We start from the raw sequence: 13675 nt of genomic DNA on the forward strand, positions 1-13675 counted from the left end.
TAAATCAGTCAGTACACACAAAAAAGTAATATCAAAGGTCTTTAATCCAGAATAAGAGTATATGAAGCTATTGACTCATCTGACTGTATCACAGTATTTGATGCTCTCGAGATGTGCCTGTGTGAATGCGCTGCGCGTTCTCGCAGTCATCTCCATGAACGAGCCTGCATCGTCCGTGACAATCCCTTTTCATCTTTCATCCTCCGAGAGCCAAAACATAGGCACGGATAAAAACACAAAAATAAGGTAAGCAGCAACCAGTATGATATACTGGTTAACGCGGACGTGGGTGTATATAAATACAATTAATTTATTTTTAAACTGTAGTGTAGTTCCTGCAGGCTACTCTAGTAGCGTAAAGGCTAATTTATGAGAATACCGTGAAATGAACATCATGTATGAATGCATTTTCAAAACGTTTTATTGATATCATCGTACGTGAAATAATGAAAGACGACTGCCAAGATTCCGTTAGAACTCAATAATAACGATAATGGCCTATTTGGTTTTAACAAGCATATATCATCGTTTTCCATTTTCCATAATCATCCATAAAAGGAATGTTACTTCATGTATATGTCAAAAGCTATAAGCAATGTTCTCTGGTGAGCATTTTTATTTTTAAACTGACCTACTTTAATGGAGAGGGGCAATCTGCAACATAGAAATGTGTCTTTACTAAACAGAAATACTGAACGCTATACAAGATGTCACATTTAGTAATCCGAGTGCTGTTGAGATCATATTATGTCACACCAGTTCAGGGTGATGTTTCTGAATTTTAAAGTCTCTGTTTTAAAGCTACATACTCAAGATAAATGGATAATTTCTCTCTAATTTCTGCCCAGATGTCAGGAATGAACCAGGTGCTCGCGACATGCTGGACTTGCCTGCTGCTTTCTGCTTTCCTTTGTGAGCCGGTGCTGTCCAAGGGCGGTCGTGGAGGTTCCCGGGGCTCCTCTCGAGGTTCCCACTCCCGGAGCTCCAATGCGGGGAGTTACCGAGGAGGAGCCTACGGGGGGCCCCGCTCTCGCTACAGGTCGGTAGGGCGGTCCTCCCCAGTGAGGGTGGCAGCAGCAGCGGCAGCAGGGGCAGCAGTGGCAGCAGTGGCATTGTCAGCTGATAAATGGTACGCCTCTGCCTACCGCCGCAGCAACGCAGACGACGATCTGGATTACTACAACAGGACCAATTACTTTGATGCACAAATGTCAGGCTCAACACAAAATGGATCTTCTCTCGCTCAACTGGTGTCTATCATTATTGCAACATTTTGGCCCAAATATGGGCTTTTACTGGACAATATACTGTAGATGTTTAGCTTATTTTTCGAGGATAAATTCCTGATTCAGTCTAGGATTGAGTGTCCTGGATCTGACTATAATGTGCAGGACTGGCCTGGAACCTGCACTGGAAAGACCAGTGGTGGAAGGACACAACAATTACAAAAAACTCTGTACTGTATGTTTTTACACATAATCATCTATACCAACAGACAAATGTACATTACCAACATAGTATTTAATGTGACATTTCGTCAATACAAGGCCACGTCTTAGTCAAAACGGTGTGCGAAGAGATATTGTGTCTGAGCTCAAGAACAATTTGTTTCCTTCCCTAAAGCTTGATTCTTAGATCCAATTTTGAAAATGTTTTAACAGAAAAATCAATAGACTTCATAAAGAGTATAATTAAACCACAGGCTGCCAATTTCAAAAAGGAAATGGCAATTTGTAACCTCAACCAATGTTTTTTTTCTCCTTTACTTCTGCAAAACTTAACTTCAAGACTGGATTTATTTATTCTAGTCAAGTAAATTCTATTTATATAGCCCAATATCACAAATCACAAAATAACCTCAGGGGTCTTTTACAGGACACCATACACCCTCTGTCCTTTGTGACCATAGTTGTAGTCACTGCTGTCAATTGCCATAAAGATGATTCTCAACCAGAAGACAAGGCAAATGAGAGTTGATGTGTATTGTCCATTGAGAAAGTTTAACTGTATTTAACTGTATTTCCACAATCATATCAAATGTCTGTGCCCTTTTATAACACTTGAAAATGTATTTCTCAGACCTGTGTGTGAACCACGTCATTGCTGGGATGGAGGCTAGCAAACAAACTGCTGCTCTCACTGTTATTCATGCCTCTGATGGTCTGTCCATCATTCGTTTTACCTGCAGTAGACACTCAGGAGCAACAGACTGTTCCATATCAATAAGTGCACTCTATTAAATGCTACAACACGTATAAATAAAATATTTGTTTTCACTGTCTTTATGCTAATAAATATCCTGTTTACACCGTTCCAGATATCTGCGTCATGTATTCTACAACCAAAGCTGAGAAAAAATGTCTTACTCGAATCAAGTTGAATCATTTTATTTGCAAAGGATCCAGTGCTTTGTACATCATCCAGAAACAGACTGCATCATGTCCCCAAAATGTCAAAAGCATGAGGTCATAGACCGACACCCTTTAGTGGTTAAATATAAGTCCTTCCAGGTTGAGGGCAAACAGGTAAAACCTAGAAACAAGTCTCTGGTTGTCTGCATTAAAATGTCTGAGGTCAGTCCAGCATTACTTGTCCCAGCTCTCCTTTCCTGAAGGTTCTTATGAAATCATAAGCTGCTGCTGTGTAGTTTGGAACAGTGATGGTGATATTTCCTGAGGAAGACGAGGAACAAAGATGTTCATTATGAGACATATCTTTTATTATTCCTTTAACCCAATTAAACTGAGAGATATCTAATGACTTATACTATATGTAGCAGGAGCATCTGTAGGAACAGCACTTTCTTACCCACTCCAGTAATGGCTTTGACCCGTTGCGTCTTTCCAAGTTTTACAGCAATGCGTTTGAGGACATACTGGATGTCATCGCTTGGCTCTTGGAGGTTGTATTTTTCCACATAACTGCATACACACACACACACACACACACACACACACACACACACACACACACACACACACACACACACACACACACACACACGGAATAAACATTCACAGTAATGTGAAGTAGGGCTGTCACAATATCAGATTTTCTCTACACAACTATCATCGTGACATCTATAGAAATTAAAATAAGATTAAATATTGCTATCAATCTAATTAATCTTTGTTTATTGCGCAGTTTGTCTCTTTTTTGGCAAATAAATGACACTTAAAATAAGAAAGGAAGGGAGGTGGAGAGTCTGTAACCCTAATTGTATATGTATAAAATAATTTCAGAAGCACTACATTATTTACACAATATTATCATATGTGTAATTTTACACACTGACCATATAAAAGTTCAGTAAATCATACCTGAATATCCCAAGCCTGTTCAAAGAATAGAGTAAGTAGTCAGCGATAATGTCTTCACCCACTAAATGGTCCAGAATAGTTCCTGGAGAAGGAAAATGCATTTAAATATTTGTTGAGCACATAGGAAAAATTGCATATACAGACAATTGTGACAGCAATTAAACACAGCACGACAATGTTTCCACATGTTGTTTCTTAAATGACAGTAATCGTTATGTTGGTCAAAGAAAAGAGCAATAATCCTGTTCTGCTCACCACATAAAGCCAGCTTCATGCCCGTTTCAACACTCTCAATCTTAGGAGGCAAGACTCCCGGTGTGTCCAACAGGTGCATTACGGGTCGTTGACACACCTGAGGACAAAGACAGATACAAATACTTTGCAACACTATGAACCCATGAACACACGAACATACACAGTGACAAACATGTGATCGACACTCACCTGAATTCTAGTCAGGACCGCTTTAGTTATACCTGGCTCCCCACCTACTCGAGATGCACGACCTGAAACCAAATCTTTATTACTGAGGAGATGATTACACCGAATCAACGTCCAACAACTATCAACTACTTTATTACACAAACCTTTTTTCAGGTTTGTTCTTCTCAGGGAGTTAATAAGAGATGACTTCCCTACGTTGGGCACTCCAATCACCATCAGGCAATAATTTGTATTCTGAAAGATTTACATGACAAGGTTAGAGCACAGCCAACATATTGGCCTCCAATACCTTAAAAATAAGAATACTGAGGAAAAGACTGGAAATAAATGGTTCCATATGGAACACGGTTTCTACGCCAGATCGCCCTGACAGATGTAACATGCGTACTACTCTCAAAGTTGACACCAAAATACATTATTAAACTGTCTGGAGTAAGCATACCTCATCTCTGTTAAAGCGTGGTTTGCTCTCAATGATTTCCACCACCATCGGCACCAACTACAGAAAAAAACAGGAACGATTTGCACATGCATGCTCATCATTTTATATTTTATATCTGCTGTTTGAAAACAGTCAAATGTTGAGTATTCGGTGAAGATGACTTTTACCTTTTTGACGTTGTCATCTCTCTGTTTCAAACAGTCTGTGAAGAGAACATTCGTCACCCCCTTTTTTTCGAGCTTCTTCAGGATTCTCTGTGGGGCAAATGTAAAGATGAGATTTTATGTAAGTGATTTATAAAAACGACGTGTGGCTCTGTGACAATAGCAGCAAGGCTGTTGACCTGCTGGTTGGACAGATCGGCAAGGTCCATCTTGTTTAGAATTAGCAGGTGGGGTCTGACATCGAGCGTCTCCTGAAAGGCAGGGTTTCTTCCAGAGAAGGGGATGTCCACAATGTTAAAGACAAATCAAACTGTTCTGCTTTCACCTCTCCAGTGAAAAGATGTACAATGCTAGGATCTTTAACTGAAGTTAAGAAAAGATATCTCAATGATCCCTGTGTCCCCCCCTATGGCTTTTAATCTACGCTTTCCTGATTGTTGTATTAAGATCAGTATTGAATCAAAAAGGTGATTTTTTTTCTCTGCTCTCTCTTATACAACAGAATCATTTTAATGTGAAGATTGTGGCACCTAGAACAATCTTTATCCTGATCACACCTTTATGATTTGTTTTGTAATTTTCTCTCAATGTTATTAGTTGTGGTTAGTTATTACATTCAAGCGATGACATAACGATATTTCATTTACACATGTAATCAAAAGTAGGATGCCACTTTGCGCTGCTATATTCGGACGTTAATGCAGTCAACAATAAAGGATATTCTGGCATCGTGGATTTCTATGATGCAGTCGACACTCTTGAGGCTGGCTCTCATCTGCTTGAGTCCTGCAAACGGTCAGTTGAAACTATTATTATAGCAAATATGTGACCAGTAACTTATATTACATACAGGAACGATTGCTTTACACACGCGCACACACACGTATATTCCAAATGCATGATTTGATATACTCTGGAGATAACTTAAAGCAAAGTTGTCACCTTTAGCCATGTGTCCGGGGAACCAGTGAGCCACTTCCCGTCCACCAAAGTCAAAAACAGTCCTGAACTTGCCGACATTGCAGAGCGCGTGGTACAGTTTCATGGCTGCTGTTCATCTACGTATGACCGCGTCTGGCTTTTGTCTGTGTTAATGGAAGTCGTGTTTTGACCGACTAGCGACAAAGCATCTTGCTGCTGGACATTTTGATGGTGTGCTTCACTGTTTACATTCCGACTCGAATCTGCCGTCAAACAACATCGTTCCGGTGACTTCTTCTTCTTCTTCTTCTTCTGTTTTCTTTTTGCAACACTGCCATCTGCAGGACAAAATAAAAATGAACTACTTATCACTTAATGACTATTTCTTGAACCTGTATCGCGCAGGAGCTAAATACCCGCCTTTGTAATGAGTTGATGCTATCAAATGATAAAACACCACGTCTCTGTTAGTCTTCTTTTACCATTAATGGCGGCTGCCTACCAACATCAAGGTGAACCTACTCTGCTGGAGGGTTGGCCTGAGTACCACTTAGTTAGCCCTTGACAATTCTTATTTTCTTATTTATTGGTCTCGTTTATTTCAAGTAACATGTGCTGTCAAAATTCCTCACCCAAGGTTACATAAAAATCTCAGATTAATTTCCTTTATTCCATACCTTTGGATCACATAAGATAGTTACTAGCCTATTTAAAGGAAAACATTTCATACAGTATGATGTTTCCCAAGATCAACCTTGTTCTGTTCTTGGTGATGGCTTTTACCTTTTAAAATCCAACATAAATATGGATTTTGTGCTTGCAAAACCTTTTTCTGACAAAATCATTTGTGGGGGAAATTTGTGTCAGTGAGGTCTCACTGTGCAGCGTTGGCTTGTAAAGTTAAGTTTATATTAATTAAATCAATACTTATTTAAGGTTCTCCAGTCCAAACCCTCTTTCTATGGCCAAGTATGTTTCATGATATTGTTGAAGAAAATCATCATATAATTTAGGATTGAACTGAACACATGTTTCATAAAAACATTCTTAGGAAGAGATTAAGGCACGCCAGACAAATTGTAATCTATCACTCCAATGTGTGTCCAAACATTTCCCGTACACGAATCGTGTGTTCTGCGAAAAGGTTATCTCGACCCAAACGAGGACATGAGAGCGTGACATAGTGAAGAGACCAGGGTGCTGTTTGTGTTCAACCCACTGGTTTGATTGGTGGGAAGTGACTTAAGGGGGGTGAGTTTTGACTATAAAAGTAATCTGTGAAAAGTAATACATTGGATTTGTTTGGATTTGCTGAACTCATATGTTGGCTTGTGCTTATTAAAACACTGGGTTGCAACTTCAATTCGCCGTCTCTTCTCGTCATTTTGCCACAACAATATCATTCAAAATTAATTATAATGTGAGAACCTGGGTTTCAGTTACAAACACTAAAATATAATTTTTACATATGTAAGATGAAACTTTATCATTTTATTTGCACATCAATGTAGGAATACATTCAGTCGTTGACTTCAGACAGAACTGTTCAAATAGTTTATTTGAAAAATATATATTTTATCAATAGAATCTGATATTTCATTCAATGAACAAACAAAATAAGATCAGCAAAGCAGAAAGTTGAAAACTGCATGGATTTCAATTCGTCATAAAATCAAGACAATCATTTGATCAAATCACCACAAATTCTAACAACTGTATCATTATTAAGTTGATTTGTAAACCGGATTACTGTGCAACTTCAAACTTAATTTTTTCTTTGTGTTCTATACAAAGAGGCCTTTCATCAGGATTTCAAAGCTGTATCCTTAACGTATTTAATGACAATGTCATTACTGTATCGATTACTTTTGTTTCAATGCAATGAACAGCATAAGGTCAGCAGTCTCTTACTTCACTGGCCTGGGCAATGCCTTACATAAACAGCAGCTCTCCTCAATCCTCCGAATCAACTCGGTTTGAAAAAGATTTTAGCCATAAATCTGATCAATCTTTTTTTGTCAAAGAAACATAGATTCTTTTAAAGCTTTGACTTCGGTGGCTCAGATGGACTAATGGAGGAGTAGTGAGAGATGAGTCTGTCAGCTTCTCTCCACCCAGTGAGAAGAGCTCCATGGACAGTGGAGTAGTAGTATGGATGAGTAGCCTCTCCAGCAAACAACACCTGCAGGGGCTGAAACAGACCAAATAGTTTCAAAGAGTCTTACACCTTGGTTAATTAAGTGTAAATCTGTGTTTATGCTCAGTGCACACATTTGTGTTTCAGTATGAACATGTAGGTACCTGTGACTGTGATCCCTTCGTAGGCAGGGGCTCCATCATGTTCTCCAGGTCCTGTTCCGAACAGCCTATTGCTGGGTGACTGTACGATCCACATGTCCAGGGGTCATGAAACCACTGGGAGCGCAGGACTCTCCTCGGGGTGATGGTAGGGTTTCCTGAACACACACAGTTAGTCTGCGAGTGCTGACAGAGATCACTCTAAAATAACTTTTATATAGAAACATTTTTAGAAAATACAAAGATCCTGCGGAGGAAGTAATGCACTCTGAACTGTGGACAACTGTTGCCCAATGCTTGTGACGTATTTAGCATCACCTGTAAATCTGCGGATGAGTTGGGTGACGGTGTGTGTGACCTCTTGTTCAGACAGTGTCTCCATATACTCGGACTCGTGTCCAGCAATCCAACCACACAGGACATGGCCATACCTGAAAGTTAAACCATAACAGGACTGTATTCACAATCAATGTATTTACCAGATATTTTCTATTGAATACAACAAGAACAACGCAGGCAAGCTTCAGCATTTGTGGTTGTCGACCTTTCAGTGGGTTTGAGCAGAGTGAAGGCACACAACTTCCTGATCCAGGACCGCTGCACATCTGGCACCTGGTCCACCATGACATCCTGAATCATGCCAAGAGATTAAACAGACAGTTCAAATGTTTGCATATGCTAGACATTTTGTGAACTACTGTCGTGGCATAAACATCAAACATTTTGGGACATTTGTGGGCGGAGAATAAGACAACATGGTATGGTTGTGAAGAGTAAATCCTGTATTGGGGATTTGACGTTGGAACACGACACAAGATGTGTTAAACCTGCTGGTCAAACGACCCCTCATGCTGGGTTATGATGGATGATGGAGGGCAAGGAATTTCTAATGATACGAAGATTAAATCATTTCTATTACTTTCTATTTTCAAGGCTGTTCAGTTTTTCTCTTATAAACACATTTTAGAAAAAGATGAGAATGAGATGTGACTGAGGTAAGCGAGGAGTCATGCTGGCCAAATGGAAAGCAGGAAAAGAGAGAGAGAGAGGAAAAAGCTGAGGAAATGATGCAAGCAGTAGTTTGTATCTTAACGGGGCAAGATAAATCAGATTTTAAGATATACAACAGTGAGACATCTTAAAGTCAGATGTACATCTAGTTTATTCCTACTAAATCAAAAATATTTAAACATAGTTGCAGCATGAAGTATTGTTACGGGACAAACTGTTTGCCAGGGAGGGGGACTTCAGAATCTGATTAGAGCAAGTCGCTGCCGGCAGCTGTGGAGAACTATGTGACTGACTGAAGGGTTGAGTGGGCAGGGATGTCGGCCTGCACTTGTTTGTGGGGAGCGGTGCTTGGTGGACATTATGGGGCACACAGTGCTTGGCTGGCGTTTCTCCCTCTTAAATGATAATCATTTGTCTCTGTCTGTGTTAAAGGTTTAAGTGTTTCAACAAGCCTTGGTGATTCCTCTTCCTTTGAATGCCTAAATAATTAAAATATTCTTTGCATAGGCTACTATTGTTATTATGTAATGGAATCCAGTGTGTACGCACACACTTTATAGTACGTGTACACCTTTATTCGTTGACGTCTCACCTCATCTTCCCACACAAGATAGATGACCTCACAGTCAGCATCCCACCACGGTGAATCAAACTCCACAAATATCTTATTGTTTGTTCCAAAACCTAGTCTCTGGACGGAGTGCAGCTTGTGTAGAGGGAGAGGAGGATGGAACAGGGCTGAATGGTGCTTCTTTAGGTATCCTGAACAAACGGAGCAAACAGAACAAGTTAGGTTTTGTTCAGTACTTAATAGCTTAAATCTAATCTCAGCTTAAAACTACACTAGAAATGTACATTTTATTATTTACCACATCAAAAGTCACCGTAAACAGTATATTATATTTAACTGTGATCAAATCTTCTGTAATTGAAATCTTTATATTAAAACTAGAAACTAAAATGTATTTTTACAAACACATTTACTAATATTTGTTGACAAATGTAATACCAAGTAACATGTGATCTTGACATAAGTGGTTAAAAATGTCTGAGTTGTAGCAAGATCGCAACATTTCATGCACTTCGGTGGAAAACAGAAAACTTTGTTTGTGAATGTACGTGTTGGATTCTACCGAGAGGTACTGTGACAATAACATGATCAGCAGCGATCCTCTCCTCATCGCACTCAATCATCAGATGGTTTTCTCTCTTCTCGGTGTTGTTCCAGTGGACACAGCGAGCAGGCTGATTGTAGGTTACTAAACCACTGGGGAGCTCCGACATCAAGTTTTTGACCAGACCTTCATAGCCACTGAGAAAGACAATTATGTTTAAGTCAATCGGACATGCACGTGTGCTGAGACAGTTGATTAACAGAATAATGTACTGCTAATATGCTCTGCGAGGCCCCCCTCCTGCAGCCAAACCTGGGAGGGAAGCTAGCCGGCGAGAGTCTGGTGGGCCGGCATTGACCCATGAAGGTTGCCACTTTTATAAATAAGATGATCAATATGAAAATGAAGAAAATAATGATTTAATGAAATAGGTTTTTTTAAATATTTGATAGTTGCTCCAGTATGCAATGTTGGAGTACGAACCCAGGGAATGTACAGTCCAGTCCAGGAAGAGTTTTATATAGGCCATAGGCCCCCAGGCCCACCTCATCCATGCTGTGAGCCCCATTAATAGAGCACTCCAACTTCAACATGTTACTGATCATGCACAGTCGCAGAGATCTGGTGGTTGCATCAATATCTTTCCACTTCTCTGCTGCTCGTTGTTGAACCTGCACCAGACAACAAGCAACAAGACAAACTGTTAATTCTTACAAGATGCAGTCAATTTATTTTGTTTATTATCACCATGTGAGCTGGAATAGCTCAGATATTGGTAGTTAACCCCCCCGTATTGTTATTTTAGTCACTGAGAAAAACATATACCTCTGACCGGATGAAATCTCCCACACAGGCCCAGGGTTCTCCTCCTTGACTCTCAAATTCTGAACTTTCCTTCAGCAACTCAGCAAACATTTCCTGAGCATAATAAATGTCGTCAGCATTCAGCTTCCGACCTGAAGACGTTAACACAACACACAGAATACTAATTAGTAAAATATCACCAGGTTACACTCTCACACAGCAGTAATTAATCAATGACACGCTGGTTACATATGCCAATAAATATTATATATACATATTTTTTGTTGGGTTTTTATACCGTACCTTATCATTCCAGTTGTTGTTTAAATAAGCTTATGCAGATTTACATATGCAGATTTATACAAAACTTGTGATATTGGGCAATATAAATGAAATTGACTTGACCTGAACTGCAGAAAATGTTGGGAACAAAGGGGGGATGTCCTCCGACGTCCATGGCCTGGTTCTCTGGGGTGAGGGCCTCTGGATCCAGGAGCCTGTACTTACGGGCCAGACAAAACACAGGGTTCTCCTCGCACGGTCCATGGATCCAGTTAGCTCCTATCTCAACAATATTATCACCTGCAGATGGAAAATAATGTGCGGTTGCAGAAAAGAAAGGAGCATGTTATATACCGTTTTGTTTTTGTGCCTTGACAGCAATTGTATTGCTGTTTGTTTATGATAGGATAAAACCCTAACATAATCATCTCTTCTACTTATCAGTTAGTCCATGATTTACAGCAGACAGAGTTAGGTCTGGTCATAGTTCAGAAAGAACAAAACAGTTTTTAATTAGGTGAAAGAATACTTGAATCTGCAAGGTCCCAAAAATCAGATTGAAAATAGTTTTAGTGGTAGGCCTATAGCAGTTTCTATTTTTCTGTATTTATCTGTATGCTCCTGTCAGAGCTCAGTTTTGCTCTTTGGATCAGAAAGAATAAAACGTATTGCGAGATTATGCAAAACTTCCTGCGAGGCAATGGAAATACCATAACATATATTACACTGTTACCTTTAAGACTTTGCAAGAACATATGTTTTGGTGAATTGCAAAAACCGACAAAAAACTAATCTGCTGTCAAAATTTTAAATAGTTGTCATATTGTCGCTCACCCAGTCTTCCAGTTTTTATTCTTCCTCCGCTTCTCGCAGTCGCTTCAAGTATGCGCACGTGATGGAATCCAGCGTTAACGAGGCGGTGTGCTGCTGCTATACCTGCTATCCCGCATCCTATAATAACTATTTTAGCATTCGCATTCACAGCCATAGCTGGTTCTGTACTAATGCAATACAACTGACTCGGGTTAATAGTCCTTCCTGAGGCAAATAGATGGCCGACGACTAGAATAAGTTCTTCCTGTAAAGAGTTTCAAAATAAAACTCGTTTTTAGAAGGCCCCACTGTCAAATCATCGAGCGTTTGAGAGCTCCCGTGCAGACATTTTGAGTCATTTATGAACACTTTCCGTAATTCTGCATTTCTGTGAAAGCGTCGAAGCCTGTGATGTAAAACCGGGACAGATCTACACATAAACAGTAATTACAAAAGATCGTACAGAAAACGCATTAACCTTTTAACTACTAGGCCTATTTTTAGCCCCCTGCTCGAAAATTGCATACTCCTACTCTTTTGAGTACACTACCCAAACTACAAGGTCTATTTTAATAATTTTGATGCTAGAATACTGGTAACACTTGTGAGATGTGTTGAATTGTGTAAATATCTTGTATATGTTACTGGTTAAAGCAGAGGAATGCAAGCAGACTTTATTACACAGCTTTATTCAAACATTTCATTTTGTTATTCAAGCTGTTTTGACAAAAACAAGTAAATGGATTATTTGACAACCTCTCATCGCGTGAGGTCAGCCTGGAAGACATTGAAATCACCAGGGAGTAAAACGTATAAAATAAATACTCACAATTGAACATGTTATGACGTCATCATGGTAACGTGATATGTCGCAGCAAAGTGCTGTCCCATTCGTTACACCAGTTCAAGCCTTTTGAGCCTCTCACACTCAACCATTTGACAGGTGACGTCAGGTAAGTCCCCCAGGGTTCAGGGTTTATGGCTTTAGGGGGGACAATGGCATTGGGCCTAAGTAAATTTAAATCCCCTCTGGGAAACAGTGTTCCAGTGTATCTGTTCGGGGCTTTTATTGTGAAGGCTATAACTGAAGGAATGAAAAACCGCGATGCGGTGCTGATGACTAGGTTGGAGGAATACAGTTGTTGCCATCTTGGTGCAGAATACGGATTCCTATCCGTGTTATTGTTTTAGAAAGGCGTAAGTTTCGGCTACACTCGGAAATAAATAAATCACCAATTCAAAACCCCTCCCACCCTCTCCCTATCTACTTCCTCTATATTTCTGCGTTCGGGTAGACCAGGGGTGTCCAAACTTTTTTCAAAGAGGGCCAGATTTGATAATGTGAAAATGCCCAAGGGCCAACAGTCCCTGCTGACATTATTTTAAACAATACAAGTAGCCTTGTAGATAAAACGGGGATGAATTTATATCATTGTATAAAGAGAGTGACATGAGAAGATCAATCTCATGTCTAAGTTAAATCAGCTATAATCACTATTTTAAAGTGATTAGTGACTCGTCTAAAACATTTAAAAAAGGAATAACTTCAATAGAATCATTCTGATACACTGTAGCTTCTTTACATTCTATTAGAATGTAAAGAAGTTACATTCTGATACAATGTAACTTCTTTACATTCTATTAGAATGTAAAGAAGTTACATTGTTGCCTTTTCATTGTATTAGAATGTAAAGAAGTTACATTGTTGCCTTTTCTTTTCTTTTCTTCCCACAAGAACGTAATTTTGTCAGGTTGATAAAAAAAGTCACTTTACTTCCTGACATTGTTATTTTACCACAGGGGTGTCCAAACTTCTTTCAAAGAGGGCCAGATTTGATAATGTGAAAATGCCCAAGGGCCAACAGTCCCTGCTGACATTATTTTAAACAATACAAGTAGCCTATACATACATTGTTATTTAATCATTTTATTTTCAATGACATCAAATAGCAATGTAACCAAATGTAAGCATTCATGTGTGAACACATCTCAACTATTCTGCCTTTCTTTCACATCTTGAAAGTCAGATAACACAAAGAACAAGCCATCTAAAAGCTAATT

The 13675-nt window shown here is 39.4% G+C and overlaps 3 protein-coding genes across 3 annotated transcripts; 1 reads left to right on the forward strand and 2 right to left on the reverse strand.

The window, feature by feature from the left end:
- The first annotated feature begins 848 nt into the window (after nucleotides 1-848).
- Nucleotides 849-2040, forward strand: sprn (shadow of prion protein). Its single transcript, XM_076076688.1, has one exon. It carries the CDS (start codon nucleotides 849-851, stop codon nucleotides 1311-1313), a length of 465 nt encoding a protein of 154 aa, XP_075932803.1. The 3' UTR covers nucleotides 1314-2040.
- A 331-nt stretch (nucleotides 2041-2371) lies between these two features.
- On the reverse strand, nucleotides 2372-5585 carry mtg1 (mitochondrial ribosome-associated GTPase 1). Its single transcript, XM_076076836.1, has 11 exons — nucleotides 5313-5585; nucleotides 5090-5156; nucleotides 4550-4652; nucleotides 4374-4460; nucleotides 4207-4263; nucleotides 3908-3998; nucleotides 3765-3826; nucleotides 3576-3672; nucleotides 3321-3402; nucleotides 2809-2921; nucleotides 2372-2672 (listed from the first exon to the last, which is right to left on the reverse strand). The coding sequence occupies exons 1-11, from the start codon at nucleotides 5413-5415 to the stop codon at nucleotides 2575-2577; spliced, it is 960 nt and encodes a 319-aa protein (XP_075932951.1). The 5' UTR covers nucleotides 5416-5585; the 3' UTR covers nucleotides 2372-2574.
- A 1246-nt stretch (nucleotides 5586-6831) lies between these two features.
- LOC142932767 (peroxisomal N(1)-acetyl-spermine/spermidine oxidase-like) lies at nucleotides 6832-11854 on the reverse strand. Its single transcript, XM_076076817.1, has 10 exons — nucleotides 11636-11854; nucleotides 10925-11101; nucleotides 10541-10671; nucleotides 10199-10386; nucleotides 9734-9912; nucleotides 9193-9362; nucleotides 8134-8219; nucleotides 7908-8020; nucleotides 7593-7747; nucleotides 6832-7482 (listed from the first exon to the last, which is right to left on the reverse strand). The coding sequence occupies exons 1-10, from the start codon at nucleotides 11787-11789 to the stop codon at nucleotides 7330-7332; spliced, it is 1506 nt and encodes a 501-aa protein (XP_075932932.1). The 5' UTR covers nucleotides 11790-11854; the 3' UTR covers nucleotides 6832-7329.
- Nucleotides 11855-13675: the final 1821 nt, after the last annotated feature.

The sequence above is a fragment of the Anarhichas minor genome, unplaced genomic scaffold, assembly GCF_050575085.1.
Source record: "Anarhichas minor isolate MPS153535 unplaced genomic scaffold, ASM5057508v1 ptg000058l, whole genome shotgun sequence".
Taxonomy (NCBI): Eukaryota; Metazoa; Chordata; class Actinopteri; order Perciformes; family Anarhichadidae; genus Anarhichas; species Anarhichas minor.

Coding starts and splice junctions, on each gene's coding strand:
- sprn (XM_076076688.1), top strand. CDS start 849: ATGTCAGGAATGAACCAGGTGCTCGCGACATGCTGGACTTGCCTGCTG.
- mtg1 (XM_076076836.1), bottom strand. CDS start 5,415: ATGAAACTGTACCACGCGCTCTGCAATGTCGGCAAGTTCAGGACTGTT. Junction 4,653..5,089: donor GAAATCCACGATGCCAGAAT/ATCCTTTATTGT, acceptor CATTGTGGACAT/CCCCTTCTCTGGAAGAAACC. Junction 3,999..4,206: donor CACGCTTTAACAGAGATGAG/GTATGCTTACTC, acceptor TAAATCTTTCAG/AATACAAATTATTGCCTGAT.
- LOC142932767 (XM_076076817.1), bottom strand. CDS start 11,789: ATGGCTGTGAATGCGAATGCTAAAATAGTTATTATAGGATGCGGGATA. Junction 11,102..11,635: donor AATAAAAACTGGAAGACTGG/GTGAGCGACAAT, acceptor TTCCATCTGCAG/GTGATAATATTGTTGAGATA. Junction 9,363..9,733: donor TATTGTCACAGTACCTCTCG/GTAGAATCCAAC, acceptor CCGTTTGTTCAG/GATACCTAAAGAAGCACCAT.